Raw genomic sequence first — 17,530 nt, 5'->3', positions numbered from 1 at the left:
TAGCCTCTCACTATAAGATCAGGGACCTATTTTACAGGAGCCCAAGAACCTGCCCCCCCCCCTTTATATTATCAATACAGAGTTTCCTCTCAGGGGAGGAGGAGCTCAGCTGCACACAGCTGGATTCTTGTTTCTCTAGTTACCCCCCTCTCAGAGGTGGGGGAAAGATCCCCATCTTGAAAACCAAAGAAGGTCTAGAGCCCTCAGTTTAAATACAACAGCAGCCAACCCCTGTCCATTCCCAACCACCCCAAAGCCCAGGGGCCCAGGAGTCACCAAGAAAGTTTCTCAGTGTAGAAATAATTTAACTTTCTGGAACTGAAGACCGATAAAGTTTTTACCCCTGGGGCAAGATTGAAATCCTCAGGGGCTCAGAGGTCCTTCTGGCTGAGCCTCAGCTCTCCTGGAAATAGGGCAGTGGCCTTAAACAGGGACACACAGTGGGTCCCAATGTGGGTGGTGCCTCAAGATCCTCAAGCCCTTAGGAGTGGTATTCTTTAACCACATAGCCTCCTGCCTCAGATTGAATGTTCATTTAGTTCACTGGATGTTAGCCCCAAGAATCTGGTCTAGGGCTGGGCTCATCCCATCCACCTCTGCCAGCTGACTTAGGCTTCTGCTCTTGCTGGGGCTTACTGGGAATTAAATTTGACAGAGGTGAAGCATGTCAGCGATAGACTGCTTCTAAACCTATGAGGGGAGCATGTCTCACACTTCATAGCTCAAGGTGAAGGTGAGGATGGCTGTGGATTGCCAACAACAATCCCTTTGTAAGCCATTGGGATTACAATCCCTTGTAAGGAGTGAGCAGCATGACGCAGGGCCCTGCTTCTCCCCACTCTGATTTACTAAGGGGACCATCTGGGGAGTAAGGCCTGACGACCAATGTTTAAAGACCAGTTTCTGTGCTTCTCGGGACACTGAAGACTAATTGACACCTGGGGGCATTTTGACTGTTCATCTAGAGAAAACTCAAGGGCTCCAAGAAAAAAAAGTAGGGGTATGGGGCAGGCCAAAGCAGACAATGGCAGTGTCCTGTCAGCACAGACAAGTGAAGAAGGAAAATACAGTTGTTAAATAGGGATGCAAACCTTCACACAAAGATCAACCCATCTTTTCTTAGTGGGTTTTATTGTTCAGATGGAAACCCACTATTTCCCTCTTGTCCCAGCTTCCCCTTCAACATGGCCACACACCTAAGTGTTACTTCCATTCCCAGTACAGTGGACACATGCATGAGATTCCTAAGAGATACATGGGAGGGAAGGGAGCAGGGATCTCCGGAGGTGTTGTACCTGGCTTCCCAGGACAGGGCTCAGGCCCGTTTCTCCTCCAATACCTCCACTCAGGCTGGCAGAGGGCACCCTGCCTCCTCAGAGACTTCTCAAGAAGAATAGAGTCTGTGTTGACTGTGCTGTCCACCGCCAGCCTCTGCGGGAGGCGCATCTCCAGATCGTTCTCTAAATCCTCTTCCTCAGAAGAAGAGGAGGAAGAAGAGGAAGAAACACCCATGGGAGCTTGCACTGCTACTGCTTCCTCTTCTGCAGGACCCTCCAGAGGCAAAAGTTGTGCTGTGGGCTTTAGTTCCACCTCTGGATGTTCTGTGGCTGTGGCCCCTGAGGTCCTGGCTAGAGGCCACCAGGTGGGTCCTGCCCAGGAACAGTAGCAGAGGCAGGTCTGGTACGGCAGCTGGCAGCAGGCCTGGGGGAGGCAGGGCGGGCACAGGAACAGAGCGCCTGGAGAAAGCCCGCTGATGACACATCCAGGGACCGGTCCCAGCGGAGAGCAGCAAGGGGCCCAGAGGAGGGGCCCGGGGTGCTCCCTGGTTAAAGGCTTGTGCAGCCTCTCCACAGCCTTCTTCCACACAGCTGGGGGCACCCACCTGACCTGGCCCAGAGGCACAGTAGCTGTCTTGCCATTCCAGAAGTGAACAGTAATTCCTCCTCCTTTTGATGCTACATAACAGAGCAACATTTTGTCAGTTACCTCTTCTATGTCATGGCCTCAAAGCAAACCTCAGAGCAGCCTCTGCTCCGCCGGCCTCCCCTCCCTGGAGAGCCTTCCCCAGAACATTCCCTCACCCGCCCCCTATCTACCTACTGCCACTTCCCATTGCACTTGCAGGTACCTCCCTGTCTCAGTTTTCAGGTCAAAGTCAAAATGCATCCTCAGAGGGGAAAGAGGAGAGGCCTCCCCTTCTCACTGTCTAAACTGCAACGATGCTAGCTGGTGCACCCTGCAGAGGGGACTGTCCCCTTGATGACTTGATGGGGGACCCGTCATGAGTGTGGCCCCATCGCACCATAGGTTAGCTAACCTATTTAGACATAATAGTTTTAGGTTATTTTTCCCCGATGAAAAGCATTTTATAATCCAAAAGTTATGATCTTTTTTATCTGTTGCCACATCCACGATTAAGCTGCAAGTGAGGGGATGAGGATTTTTTTTTTTTTAACACCTCTAAGACCCTACACTCCCCTCTGAAACACTTTTGGCTCTCTCCTACCAGCCTAGCTCCCTCCGGGGACTGATAGGTCAGAGCAGCTCCCCTTACCTCTCAGGGGGTCTCTCGCCTCCAAGCCCAAGAGAACTGTGCCAGGGCCATACCGCTGCTGGTCTGGATCCCAGGCTGCAAGCACCTTGTCCCCTGGCCGTGGTGAGTGTTCTACGCACGGCAAGAACTGAATAACATCTTCTTCTAAGACCACACTCTGCCGCTGGGCTGGCAGCTTTGGGTCTGTGGCAGTGGGAACCTCAAATTCCACAAGCAGGGCCCCCTGTCTCTCCAACTGTGGAAAAGAAAACACTCAGCATAAGATGTGGCACTGGGAAGTAGAACAGGGAAGCACTGCAATTCCCAGAACCAGGCCCAGGGGCTGGCTTACTCACAGTGAGGGCCAGGGGACAGAGACAGGGACAGCCCGGCTGTGGTGTGGACATTCTTCCCTCGACCTCTTTTCACCATGGGCAACTCTTGTTTATCACTTCCTGCCATTCCTTTCCCTTCCTCTTTTCCTGTCTGTCTTTGCTCCCCTATATATTTGGCCTGCAATTCCCAGGGATAACCTGCGTCCTCTGGATCTTTCCCCAGTGTACTCCCCCTCCTCCTAGCATTCCCCAAAAATGTTGTCCCTGCATCCAAGACCAACCAGGGGTCGCATATGCATCCACAGGCCCACACCCACATGGGCAAGGAGCAGCTGTGGCCTAACATGAGGGCAGCCCTCAGCACCGCCATTACATCAGTGAGGATAGGTTTGGCTCAGGAAGTGGACATCATAAAAGAGAGGGCAGGGAAGTACTTAAGCTACTGAAAGTACGCGCTGTTTTGAGAACTCGGTATGATTTTAAAGAGAAATAAATTCTGGTTACAAATTAATCACAAAAAAATTAATCATGAGACAACCCTATTACTTGAACAAAACTGTGCTAATATTTCATTGAAATTCACATTTAGTTACTGGAAAAATGACAAAATGACTTCTGAACGGAAATTCACACTAGTCTTCCCTCCATGAATCCACATGCATGAAGTTTGACGTTGAAAAGAAGAGAAAAAAGTCCCAAAGCAGTAAACAGCCACTGAAGTACAGGGTAGGTCTCACTCCCAGAATGTGGGGGACCACACTTCCGTGTGTACAGGTACAGAGGCACATGTGTGGGCAGAGGGGTTTGTTTCTTTCCTTTAGGCTGGTGCACATAATTCAACACATTGAATTTTCCTGAACAAAGCACTTTTTACTGCAAACTTTCTTCACTGTCACAGGTTCAATTGTATCCTTCTCGAATTCATCTGTTAGAGTCCAAACCCCTCCAAATATGACTTTATTTGGGAATAGGATCATAATTAGTGAAGACAAGGTCATGGTAGGCTGAGGGGGGTGGCTGCCTAATCCAATGACTGATCTCCTTTTTTTAAGTTCATTTATTTATTTGTGAGAGAAAGCACAAGCAGGGGAGGGCCAGAGAGAGAAATCTAAGCAAGCTCCATACTGTCAGCACAGAGCCCAATGCGGGGGTGGGGGTGGGGGAGGGGGAGGCTTCAAGTCACAAAGTGTGAGATCATGACCTGAGCCAAAATCAAGAGTCAGACACTTAACCAAATTAGCCACCCAGGTGACCCCCAATGACTGATGCTCTTCTATAAAGGGGAAATGTGAACACGGACATGCACAGAGGGAAGATACCAATTGAAGGTGGGGCAAAGATTAGGGTGCCGCTTCTTCAAGCCAAGGAACAGCAGAGATTGGCAGCAAGCCACCAGAAGTCAATCAGAACAGGCATGTGGAACATATTCTCCCTCATAGCCTTCAGAAGAACCAATTCTGCCAACATCTGGGTTTCACTCTCCAGAACTGAGAGATAATACTGTTCTATTATTTAAGCCACCCTGTTTGTGCTACTCTGTTACACAGCCCTGGAAGACTGATACACTCACTGACATTACATTTCCCTTCTGGAACCTGGCCACAAAAGACATGTGCTTAGCCAAGAAACTGAACTGCTGGACACACACAGCTGAGGCATAGCAGGTGTGACAGGGCCACCCAGAGGAGGGTGCTGGGACGTGCGAGGAACTTGCCTCTGGAGCAGCCTTTATCTGAGCCCAGTAATAAAAGCCATCTGGTGCCCTTCTTGCGAGGATCCATGTGTCAGCAGCATCTCCAACTCTTCCCGACCAGCCAGGCCCCTGCCATGCGGAGTCAGCAATGTGGAGACACGGGTGGTAAGATGCATATCTGCAAAAAAACACAAATGGAATTAGGGAATGGAGACGATCAAGCCCTGAAAACACCGAGAAACACGTTTCACAGATCTGAGCAGCGCCGTGGCGTGTGTATGACATGTAAGGCTATATGGAACAGAAATCCATGTGAAAGGTGGCTGGCAATCTGTGGCTTCCAGTATGCTACGATACACTGCTGGAAGGGGCAGAAGGAGAGGACAGTGAAAGGGAATATCGTTTGGGGATTGAGAATTGCTTCAAGGTCATCAAAATGTGATTCGCCTTGATATATTCAAGTGAATTAACACTGGTTCTGAGACTGAACAGGAGACCAGGAAAGGCCACTGGGGAGGTAAATCCTAAGGTGGCGCGTGGGAATCCAGGATAGATTCATATGCGTGTTTCGATGCTAGTGCCAAAGGAATAAAACTGGAAGGATGCTTGTGGGCTCAGAAGGGAGGAGGAACTATTTGAGCAAGGGAAGCACGGAGGAGCTGACTAGGGGCCTAAGAGACAGAAATAAAGGAGAAGCCACTCCTGAAAAGTTTTGTGGACAGGGCCAAACCAGGGGTGTGGGGGTGTGGGATGGTTGAGTCAGGGCATGGGTTTTCTGAAGCAGCCGGTTACTTTGCGGGAAAGCCTGGATACAGGGATGCTTAACTCTGGCTTTGAACAAGAAGGTCCGCATAGATGAATCCAGAAAGCTGGGCTATTAAGGGTTCAAGCTGGCATGTCCCTAACCTGGGCGGAACAGAATTGAGTGTCACGGACACAAGTGAGTCCCTGGAACTGACACCACTTTTGTGTGCTTAAAGGCTGAGCTCCCTTTCCCTCTTCTGCAATCACACTTTAGACAGCCCACGGAGGAAATTAGTCAGGAAAGGCCAGGATAACCGAGGGATACTGAGGGGACCTGTGGAGGGACCTGTGGAGGGAGCTGGAGACCTCGCCTTAGCTGTTGGTTGCAGAAACCCTAATTTCTCACACAGTGCCGGGGCAAGTCTCTTGGTTAATGGTAAAATGAGCTAGAAACTCTTTAACTGGTGAATGCTTGACTGCCTTCTCTCGCACGTCTAACCTTGACACCTGCCACCCTCTACTAAGTGCTACAAGGAGTACAGTTTACACACAAGTGACATAATACCCCAAGCAACTCCTAGCCCACACAGTGAAGAAACCCTTTCAGCCTTCCCAGGAAGCAAATTGTCTCCCTCATGATATGCCATCCAGAGCCAACACCAGAGGGGAACAAAGAGGGGGGGGGGTGCACGTCACTTCCGCCAGAGGTGCAGCGACTAGTACCTGGTAAGGGGGATGTGCCGGCTGAGCCAGGGTGCCTGGATGGCAAAGGGGCAGGTGAAGGAGAAGTCCCAGCAGGGAGCAGCACCAGCCCAGGAGGCAGACTTCAGGGTTGAGGCCACACTGCAGTATTTGGGCAAAGGAATCCTGGGCCCCGCAGAGGATTCCATGGCCTTCAGGGAAACCACCTGTGAACAAGCACACCATTACCTGAGTTGCAGCAGAGGGCTGCTGGCTGGAGCAGGGCTCAGTTCTGCCACTAGCAGCCTCCAACTGCTCCCACAGACTGTTCTCTGAATCACCCGCCTTGAGAACCTTGGCTCAGAAGATACAGGAGGGGTTGAAAGGGCAAGAGTTGTGACTTCAGAGAAACCGAGCTTTAAATCCTTCACAGCCTGCAGGCTGCGTGCTCACTCCACCACTGTGCTTCAGCTATGGCACAGGAGAGAATATATGGGATGCACCTGGCGTATAAGCAGCTCAATGTGTGCTGGTTTTTTCCTTCTCCCCAGGTGTAGGGACTCCCGGAGGTAAAACAATACAAATATGACTGGCCTAACCCTCATGACAAACTGACCCCTAACCTAAGCCACAGACTCCCTTCCTAACCTAGTGGCCCACAGGACTAACACTAGCCCCAGGTAGAGCTGAGATCCCAGGGTTGTGTCCTCTACAGACCTGTTTAGAGGTGACAGCTGCCACCCCGCTCCCAACATCACACTCCATTGCCCCAGCCCACCAGAGCTATGTTAGGGTCTGCCCCTGCCCAAGCCCACAGGGCTGACCCCAAGGGGACTTACAGCCCCAAACTCCTCCACCTCAGCCTCAGCCCATCTGACAGTTGGAGCTCAGAGCCTCAGCCCAACTGACTCCTGGTTGCCAAGCAGGTTGCCATGGATCCAAGACAGCAGGAACACTGTGGACTGAGTGTACTGAGCACGTGCACAGGAGTGGCAGGGGGCCTTGGGAGACATGGCAGGGGAGACAGGAGAGGGTTTCTCTTGGAAGAGGGGGAGAAAGGGCATTAGAGAGAAAGCCCATTGCAGCCTCATTTCCCCAAAGTTCAGACTTTCCCTCTGCTGGAAGAGGCAGTCATGGTGGGAAGCCCTCATGACCCAGGGGAGTCCTGTGAGGGAGGGAACTGTCCCTACAGAGACTAGGGGCTACTGATCTGTCTCCACCCTGTGCAGGCAGGAGACCAGGTCGGGTGAGCCCCTGACTGGCCAAAGGACTCTAAGATAGAATGTATCTGTAGTTTAAAGCAAAATAACTAAAGATGTGGACACAACTTTTCTGTAACAGACAGGACCCTGCTAAAGAGCAGAGTTGTGGTTACCACTTGGGGGTGATGGGAGTGGACACCAGCAACCAAGGGAACAGAAGTCTGGACTCCGCACTTATTTGAATGTCCATGGAACAGGCTGGTGTTTGAGGCATGTGACGGCCATTGTGCACCGATTATGTGCCTGGCACTGTGTTCAGGGGAGAATACCAAAAAAGTACACTGGGACATTTGCAAGTGTTTCTCCCCACATCCATTCCCCTCTTCCAACAGTTCCCATTTCCATTTGCAGACCCGTGTGATTAGGAGAGGCTGACCACACCCCCAGCTCCACAGGTATAATGAGTGTCAATCAGCACATTCCATTCCCCTGGGGTTGCTCCTGGGGTTTGGTTAAGTAGGGGCATGTTCCTGAGCCTCTCCAATCAGAATAAATCTCAAGACTTTTGTTGGGAATTCTGGATTATAGACTTTCTCTTTCCTCTCTTTCTATGCATAAATAAGAAAGTACATTGTTCTAGGGGCTTCTGGCTGCCTTTGTGGGATACTGAAGCTATTCCCAGAGAAAGGGAGAATAGACCTAAACAAAACAGGTTCTTGGTGACATTGTTGAGCCCTGACTGAAGGCAGCCCTATTGCTATACAGATTTGACTGACTGTTGCTAAAGGCTGAGTTCTTTGGTGCACAAAATTAGAGTCCAGGAAAGGCCAATGGAGTCTCTGGCAGTGAGAGAATAAGACAGGTAGGATATCAATGATGGAGGGAAAAAGGAGAATATTCCAGTTTAGGAGTCAAGAGCTAAGAGAGAAGGATGCCTTTGCAAGACTGCTTTTCTCTTTTGGAGGAAATGGGGTGTCATGAGAAAATCAAGATGTGACTATTTGGGAAAGTGCCAGATCGGTGGGAGCTTTGAAAACCAAGAAGATACATGTAAACAAAATGGTAGTCAAAGGGGATACATCATAGGGTCTTGACATCTTCACACAATGAAGTGACAGGAAATGCTTTAGGAAAAAACATCAGAGTGAGAATGTAACCAGTTAAGAATAGAGCCCAGGAGGCCAGGGAGGAGACTGTTAACAGTGACCCAGATATGATATGACAGGAGTGGAATAGGAAAATAGGAACACCAAATATTTTACCCACAACACCTGCCTGATTTGAGGCTCTTTGTTAGGTGCTAACAATTTAGAAGGAATAAGACTGTCTACTGAAAAGATAGGTGTGTAATACAGAGTGTAAAGATAGTAGGATAGGAACTGCAAGGAGATATGTGTACAAAATAAAGCAACGAGTAATGGCTGGAGTGGGAAGACTTTACAGAGATGACAGTAGAGATGAATGTGCCAGTTTATGGAAAGTCCTGACTGGGCTTGGTGACAGATGGGACCTGGGAGTTAAGGGAGAAGGAAGAGCTGACACTAGTCATGGGAATGGAAATAGAGACGTTTTGAAGGCAGACTCCAAGATATGGGGCAGTGACAGTCCTTCCCAGGGGTGAAGGAAAGGCGAGGCACATACACATTTTCTGGCCAGGAGAACCTGGAGAATGGTGATGCTATGGACAAAACAAGGTTAATAATAGTAATAATAATGGGGCGCCTGGGTGGCTCAGTATGTTAAGTATCCGACTCTTGATTTCGGCTCAGTCATGATCTCACAGTTTATGAGTTCAAGCCCCGCATCAGGCTCTGTCTGACAGCACCAAGCCTGTTTGAGATTCTCCCTCTCTCTCTCGCTGCCACTCCCTCCTTCTGCCTCTGTTTCTGTCTCTCTCTCTCTCAAAATAAATAAATAAACTTTAAAAATTTTTAAAAAATAATAGTAACAATCATAACAATGGTTATGAATACTTCTGTGTCAGGCACTGTTAATTCTCCTCATAAACATGGGGGACAGTTCCTGTTATTATTATTCTCACTCTGTGGATGAAGAAATGAGACATGGAGAGAAGGTAGCAAGAGTCCTAGTTTAAACTGAGGCAGTTTGATTCCAGAGACTGCCTCCTTAACCCCTACACTAGGCTGCCCGAGGAAGTATTCTGCATGCGGGAAAAAGATGACTCCAAAATAATTTCACATGACAACAAGATTTTGTTAACTACCTTTGCTTCAGCCCTGGGACATTCTCCCATCAGGACATGAGTAAGATAGAGAGATGTGTAGATTTTCTGTGAACCCCAAATGCTAGCAATAAAAACCACCACACTTTGACAAATCAAGAGAGGTTCATTGTGGTCATTTCACGTGAAGTGTCTGCAAAACGCATTACAAGCATTGAGCAGTCATTAGCCATACTTTACAATACTTTTGTGAGAGTGTCTCATGGCTGAGACTCTGGCCAAGTGTGTGAGAAGGGCTAGGGGAGATTTACAGAGAATCCTGGGGACTTCTGCTCCTCTAAAGTTCTTGAAAGAAATCACCAAAGCTTAAGATGCATCTTCTCAATCCACATAAGGTAATTGTCGTATGTCTGAAACCCCCGTAAGAAATAGCCAGCATAGGTTAACATTTGAGCTGTTATTTGCCTATTCAGAAATTACATTTAGGAAAAACTATCGAATGATGCTGTAAGAGACTCCATTTTGTGAAATTATTTGTTTCTATTTAGGATCAAATGATTCTAAAAATGGGGTCACTGTGGCGGCTGGTGGTTGCCATTATGGAGGAAACTTTCTCAGGGTTATTCTTGGTTTCAGTCTTATCAGGGTACAGGAGAGACTGCAGGTAATTAATGTACTTGATAGCAGCTCTGAGGGTTTCCACTTTGCTGAGTCGTTTCTCCAAGTACTCTTCTGGCAGATGATGTCGGAGCTGGGCATAGCCTTCATTGACACACTTTACCCGCTGCCTTTCCCGCTCATTCCTTTTCCGGATGAAGGCTGGCCCATAGGCATATTCACACCTTCTGTAATTTGGATAAGGCATGGGGAAGGAGAAGGAGCAGGGTTCACCATAATTTTCCATGATCAGGGAATCATTGGGAAAAGGCAGCAATGGCAGGTCTTCAGAGAAAGGGGATGGTACTGGGGCATCAGGGTACAGGTGGAAAGTGACCATGGGGTCCAGATAGAAGGACCTGGTCAGTGGCAAGTGGACAGAATCAGAGAAAACAGGCAGTTTTTCTGGCAGATTAGAGTAGCTTCGATTGTCCATCATTTCCTCTTTAGCCTGGAAACATAACCAAGTTTATTAATTTGGCCAGATCAAAAGAGAGGTCTCATTGACTTTCTCAGAGATCACTAGTTTAAAGACTTCTCTGCTTTGATGCATAGTTTCTGAGCTCATTCTGAAAACGATATTGGGCTATAATACTCTGTGGGTAGGAAGAGAGGAATTTTTGGTGGTACAGGGGAACAGCATTAAATAACACTGACTCACTTTGTAAGAAAGTTATTCTCTTCCAGCTCTTTTGATCCTTGTGATTACAAAGATACAGCTTTAGTCTTGTAAGAGTGTGTCTTCCACATTACTAGAATGCTTTCTGATTCTCCCCAGATGGAGGCCTTCAACAAGCAATAGTATCTAGCTAGAATTTAATAATGCTTTGCTGTTAATTTCTATTAATTGTGAATTATACTGATTTCACATTTATGGAAGTGATACAAAATTTCTTTTAAAAATACATCTGCTTGGGGCACCTGGGTGGCTCCATCGGTTAAGCGTCCGACTTTGGCTCAGGTCATGATCTCACGGTTTGTGAGTTCAAGCCCCACGTCGGGCTCTGTGCTGACAGCTCAGAGCCTGGAGCCTGCTTTGGATTCTGTGTCTCCCCATCTCTCGGCCCCTCCTCTGCTCATGCTCTGTCTCTCAATAATAAGTAAATGTTAAAAAAACATTAAAAAAATACATCTGCTTGAGTAAAAAAAATCTCACTTAAAGAAAAGTAGTAAGTAAATAATAGTACAGGTGGAATACAGATAATGAAGACCGTGAAAGTACATGCAATGCAAATAAGTAAAGTTTGGGAAACATTGAAATACCACAATATTCAAATACATGCTGGAAACATTACAAACGATTAATGATCATGCAACCTCATGGCCATAGCCTTCTTAAGTAATACCTGATACACCACAGGAAAAATAAAAAATAAAAATAAGAAAGGAATCATTTGCTCTTCAAAATTCACTTTAAGATTCCTTTAAATAAGAAACTCCCCTAATATACTTAAACATAGTCAAATTACATATTTTTACTTACATAGAACTTTAAATATATTGAATGAAGTCCATCTGTATTTAGGTGTTTTGTTGTTGTTTTTTTTTTTTAACAGAACATAAGGATAGAACATTAGACCCAAGAAGTCCCACACCAATACATTCCTTTTTTCTGAATAGGTCTTCATGCACCTCATTTATTAAACAACCGTTACTTTTTTGCCTTTGACTATAATAATAAAGCCACAGCAGATTTTACAGGGATACTTCAGAGTAACGAGTTAACTGGGAGGTAGGGTAGTACTGTAAGAAAAGAGCATTTTTCTTTCAGTTATAACACCCTTGAGTTTCAATCTCGGCTTTGCCCCTTCATAGCTATGTGTCCTTAGGCAAGCTTCTTAACCTTTCTGAGCTTCAGTTTTTTTCCTATGATCAACTGAGTTATTAACTACTCTGCAGGGTGGTTGTGAGGATCAAATGAAAAAATATATATAATGTACAGGCATCAGTTATTTTCCGCTTTCCTTTCTTTACAGATGAATACTTGTGTAGTGTCCCTTTCTAAATTGCAGCTCACAGAAAAACTTGGCTTATATTTTCCCTAACACTGGAAAATCAAACATTGGCCTATCTAAAACCTATTGGTTGAGAGACGATCATACCCAAAATGGAAAAAGCAACATGAAATCTACCTGTGGGCCTCCAGAAAAGAGGGAAATATGACTTTCTGTTAATTCCTCAAGGATGTGATTTTAAAACATCTTTAGGAATGAGGGCTTGGCCTCTATAGTTGGCATGTGTAAAGAAAAAGAGGCAACTTCACCTCCCCACCTGAAAAACCTCAGACCTGTTTATGAGCAAGATTAGGTAACATTTCACTTCCTTCTCTACCTGAGCATAGCAACAACCTGCAAGCTATACTATGTAATGGGTGGAGTAGCCTCTAAGCACCAGAATTCAAACACAATGAGGTATATATTTTTTTCTTTTCTCTTCTTTTCTTTTTTTTAAATGTTTTTAATGCTAATTTATTTTTGAGAGAGGGAGAGAGAGACAGAGCATGAGAAGGGGAGGGGCAGAGAGAGAGGGAGACACAGAATTCGAAGCAGGCTCCAGGCTCTGAGCTGTCAGCACAGAGCCCGATGCTGGGCTAGAACTCAGGAGCCGTAAGATCATGACCTGAGCCGAAGTCGGACACTTAACCAACTAAGCCACCCAGGTGCCCCCCCCCCTTTTTTTCTTTTTAAGTAGGTTTCATGCCCAGCCCAAGAGCCCAACCTGGGGCTTGAACTCACAACCCTGAGCTGAGATCAAGAGTCTTAGTCTTAACCAACTGAGTCACCCAAGTGCCCCTAATGAAGTGTATTAAAGTAAAGTGCGAAAAAGCCTATCCCATCTAGTATGGCTACTGAAAGATGAAAAAGACTATAGAATCAGAGAGGGCAGTATGTGATGGGGATGGGGAGGGTGAGAGGTGAGGAGTGCTATAAGAAGTCATGGTGAAACACCCAGGAAAGGAGCAAATGCCAGGAAAACCTCTTGCTAATATGGGGTTGGGGGTTGGAGGTGGGGATGAGACAAGTGTGTAGGTGCAATTAAAAATCAAAACAAAGGAACAAGAAATGAAAGATTCCAAATTACTGACCAAATTGGCCTAAAATAACTAACATAAAACAAAAATCTCTTGAAGATTAAAAACTAGCCAAGATTCTATCAAAAATAAAAAGTTGCTGAGAGAAAAGTTAGGAAATTCCCAAGGCAGGAATTCCAGAGGGTAAGAGATAAAGAACATGGATGGCAGAAGCTACAAAAATGGCACAGTGGGTATGGAGTCTATATTTCTACATTTCTGAGAACAGCAGAGCCTTATTTCTGCCTATAGCTAATAAGCCAGAACTGACACAACAGAGTATCACAACGTAAAGCAGATGTCAGCAAAGCCAATTACACGCAAGAATTCTATAGGTATGGTTTTACCCTGACAGATAGTTTTAATGTCTTAAACCTTGACCCAGATGAAATCTGAGTAATTTACATATGCCACAGGTACTTGAAAGTTTCTAGGCTTTAACTAGACTATGCATAATTCTTAGAAAAAGAGCTTGGTGTCTCTGTAGACACGCTGTTGAGAAGCTTTTTTTTTACTAAGCATTTCCCAAAAGTTCACCAATCAATGTAGTAGCATTGAAATATGATTATCTTTTACTCAAAGAATAAAATTTAATCACAACACAACAGAGTGATACAATGACAAATGCAGTAAAGAAGAGGGTCAAGATAGAAACCTACTGGAGGATAGAAGTATTTGTAGAAATTGAGTACAGATTTTTAAAATAAAGCAACACAGATTATTGGTGTTGGGGCTTCACAGCTCCAGATACATGCACAGCTAACAAATGCACCTATCTTGGGAAAATCTCAGATTTCTGTCTTCTGGGAAATAAATGATGAGGTCTTAATGATAAAATCCTAAGAGATTCCGGTAGTTCTGCTGAGCATAAAAACTTCAACTTTTCAAAGATATTAAAAATATCTAGCCTGTAAGAAAAAAAAAAAGCTACAACTGCACGTATAATTGATTTATGGAATTTTAGGGATGGAAAGAATCTTACAACTCCTCTTATTAATCCCTCATAGGTTGTGAGTTGGCTAAGCTTGCAGAGCTCATAGCAGAGCAGGGGTCAGAACCTAGGTCTCCTGATTTCCAAACCAAACCCTTTCCACTTCTCCAGATCTAATCACCAGCAAAATCTGGATCTTTCAATTTATGGGCTTATTTGATAGTTTAAGACAATGGAATAATCAGTTGATAAAATTCATCATTTACCAACTGTGCCTGGGAATTTTCTTAAAAGCCATATTCTTATTCTCCCTCTGTGGGCCACTCTGGAAAAGAGTCTCTTACCTGTTTTGCAGCTAAGATGCTGTATTTTGGGCTGTGTCAGACGTAACCTGATTTATAGGTGATCATTTAGTAACTGTATGCAAAGTAGCTTACAGTTAAACAGAACTGCTTAGTTCTGGTTTAGCCATTTTTTCTACTTAATATGTAGATATGACAACACATAACAATACTAAATAGAAAGGTTTGCTTACAAAACTGGACTCTTATAACAAATTATTTTGTAAAAAGAATGCCTCCCAGCCATCTGATTCATATGATTTTCTATCAAAATTATTTATGGAAAGTATCTTTAAGTAATAGTCTCATAATGTTGGTCAATATTCTTTTAAATAGAGATTAAGGCTATAACCAGGGAGGTAAACATGAACCTAAATATAAACCTAATACATTTTGTTAAGATACCTGTTGTATTTTCCTCTAGACTTTATTTTTCAGAGTAACTTTAGATGCACAGCAAAATTGAGCAAAAAGTACAAAGATCCCATATACCCATTCCCTGCACTTGCACATCCTTCCCCACTGCCAACATCCCGCCCCAGTAACATATTTGTTACAATTGATGAACCAATATTGACACATCACTCAAAGTCCATAGTTTACCCAATAGTTCACTCTTAGTGTACATTTTATGAGTTTTAACAAATGTATAATGACATGCATCCACCATTACAGTCTCATACAGAATAGTTTTAGTGCCCTAAAAAGCCTCTATGCTTCACCTTTTCATCCCTCCCCTGACAACCACTGATTTTTTTACTGCCACCATAGTTTTGCCTTTCCCGGAATGTCATATATTCGGAATCATGCAGTATGTAGCCTTTTCAGATTGGCTTCTTTCACTTAGTAAAATGCATTTAAGTTTCCTCCATGTATTTTTATGGCATGATAACTCATTTCTTTTTAGTGATGAATAATATTCCATTGTTTGGGTGTATCACAGTTTACTTATCCATTAACCTACTGAAAGACATCTTGGTTGCATCCAAGTTTTGCTAATTATGAATAAAGCTGCTATAGCCATCCGTGGGCAGGTTTTTGTGTGAAGATAAGATTTCAACTTATTTAGGCAAATACCAAGGAGTGTGATTACTGGATCATATAATAAGTGCATGTTTAGTTTTGTTAAGAAACTGCCAAACTGTTTTCCAAAGTGGCCATACAATTTTGAACTCCCACCAGCAACGAATGAGAGTTCCTGTTGCTCCACATCCACACCAGCATTTGGTGTTGTCAGTGTCCTGGATTTTGGCCATTCCAATAGTGTGTAGTAGTATCTCATTGTTGCTTTAATTTGTATGTCCCTAATGACATGACGTGGAGCATCTTTTCATATAATTATTTGCCATCAGTATATCTTCTTTGGTGAGGTACCGTTCAGGTGTTTGGCCCATTTTTGAGTCAGGTTGTTTATCTTCTTGTTGAGTTTTAGGAGTTCTTTGTATATTTTGGATCATAGAAATGTATGTCTTTTGCAAATATTTTCTCCCAGTGTGTGGCTCATCTTGTTCTTTTGACAGTGTCTTTCACAGAGCACAAGTTTTTAATTTTAACGAACTTCAACTTCTTTCACCATTCATGTTGTTAGTGTTTTGTCTAAAAAGTTATCACCAAACCAAAGGTCATCTAGATTCTCTCCTATGTTATCTTCTAGGCATTTAAATTTTGTGTTTTACATTTAGCACTATGATCTATTTTAAGTTTTTGAAGGGTCTCAGGTCTGTTATCTAGTGTTTTTGTTTGTTTTGTTTTCGCATGTGGATATAGTTGTTCCAGCACCATTTGTTGAAAATGCTTTCTCCGTTGCATTGTCTTTGTTCCTTTGTCAAGATTAGTTAACCACATTTGTGTGGGTCTATTCCTGGGCTCTCTGTTCTATACGTATCTATTCTTTGGTCAATACCATACTGACACTGACTTGATTACTATAGCTTTATATTAAGTCTTAGAGTCAGATATGTCAGTCCTTCAACTTTGTTCTTTTCCATTAATATTGTGTTGGCTTTCTGGGTCTTTTGTCTCTTTATATAAGCTTGAGGATCAGTTTGTTGATATCCACAAAATTATTTGCTGAGATTTTGGCTGGGATTGTGTTGAATCTATAGATCATTAGGAAAAACTGACATCTTGTCAATCAGTATTGAGTTGTCCTATCCATGGATATGTAATATCTCTCCATTTATTTAGTTCTTCGATTTCTTTCATTAGTTTTGTAGTTTTTCCTCATGTATATTTGTACGTATTTTGTTATATTTATACCTATTTCATTTTGGGGGGTACTAATGTAAATTATATTGTATTTTTTTATGTTTATTTATTTTGAGAGCGAGAGAGAGAACAGGAGCAGGGGAGGGGCAGAGAGAGAAAGAAGGAGAGAATCCCAAGCAAGATCCATGCTGTCTGCATAGAGCCCAACGTGGGGCTCGGTCTCATGAACCATGAGATCATGACCTGAGCCGAAATGAAGAGGCAGCCGCTTAACCAACTGAGCCACCCAGGTGCCTCTGTATTGTTTTCAATTTCACTTGTTTAGATAGTATATATGAAAGCAATTGACCTGTGTATATTAACCTTCTATCTTGCAACCTTTGTACAGATCACTTAGTTCCAGGAGTTTGGGGGTTTTGTTTTGCTAATTCTTTTGGATTTTGTAAGCAATCATATCATCCAAGCTGTTTTATTTCTTCCTTCCAATCCGTAGAACTTTTCTTTTCTTGTTATTGCATTAGCTAAAATTTGCAGTATGATGTTGAAAAGGAAGTGATGAGAAGATATGGTATCCTTGCCTTGTCCCTGGTTAATAGGAAATCTTCTGGATTCTATGAAGTATGATGTTAGCTATAGGTTTCTGTAGACGTTCTTTATAAAGTTGAAGGATTTCTCCTCTATTCCTAGTTTACCAAGAGTTTTTATCATAAATGGGTTTTGAATTGTGTCAAATGCTTTTTCTGCATCTATTGATAGGATCATGTCATTTTTCTTTAGCCTGTTGCTGTGATAGATTTTGTTGATTTTTCAATGTTCAATCAGACTTGCATACATGAGATAAATTCCACTTGGTTGTAGTTGAACTTACATCTTTTAATACTAACAATAAAATCAATAAGTTTAGATTAGGTTCGTAGGTTCAAAAAAAATGTTTTTGACTAGCCAAAAAACCC

General features: G+C 44.0%; 2 protein-coding genes across 3 annotated transcripts; both read right to left on the bottom strand.

Moving 5' to 3' along the window:
* Positions 1-1,112: 1,112 nt before the first annotated feature.
* CUNH11orf16 (chromosome unknown C11orf16 homolog) lies at positions 1,113-6,919 on the bottom strand. Of its 2 annotated transcripts, none has more exons than XM_053900003.1 (5): positions 6,822-6,919; positions 6,029-6,213; positions 4,583-4,739; positions 2,555-2,789; positions 1,113-1,955 (listed from the first exon to the last, which is right to left on the bottom strand). In XM_053900003.1, exons 2-5 carry the CDS (start codon positions 6,193-6,195, stop codon positions 1,204-1,206), a joined length of 1,311 nt encoding a protein of 436 aa, XP_053755978.1. In that variant the 5' UTR covers positions 6,196-6,213; positions 6,822-6,919; the 3' UTR covers positions 1,113-1,203. The 2 variants fall into 2 exon arrangements, with proteins under 2 accessions (XP_053755978.1, XP_019311616.2); XM_019456071.2 differs by having other exon boundaries at positions 6,826-6,916.
* A 2,628-nt stretch (positions 6,920-9,547) lies between these two features.
* On the bottom strand, positions 9,548-10,518 carry ASCL3 (achaete-scute family bHLH transcription factor 3). The gene has a single exon (XM_019456667.2). It carries the CDS (start codon positions 10,464-10,466, stop codon positions 9,921-9,923), a length of 546 nt encoding a protein of 181 aa, XP_019312212.1. The 5' UTR covers positions 10,467-10,518; the 3' UTR covers positions 9,548-9,920.
* Positions 10,519-17,530: the final 7,012 nt, after the last annotated feature.

This window comes from Panthera pardus, unplaced genomic scaffold (assembly GCF_024362965.1).
Source record: "Panthera pardus isolate Hobbes unplaced genomic scaffold, ASM2436296v1 HiC_scaffold_12, whole genome shotgun sequence".
Classification (NCBI taxonomy): domain Eukaryota; kingdom Metazoa; phylum Chordata; class Mammalia; order Carnivora; family Felidae; genus Panthera; species Panthera pardus.
This window is presented reverse-complemented; position numbering and strand designations above follow the sequence as displayed.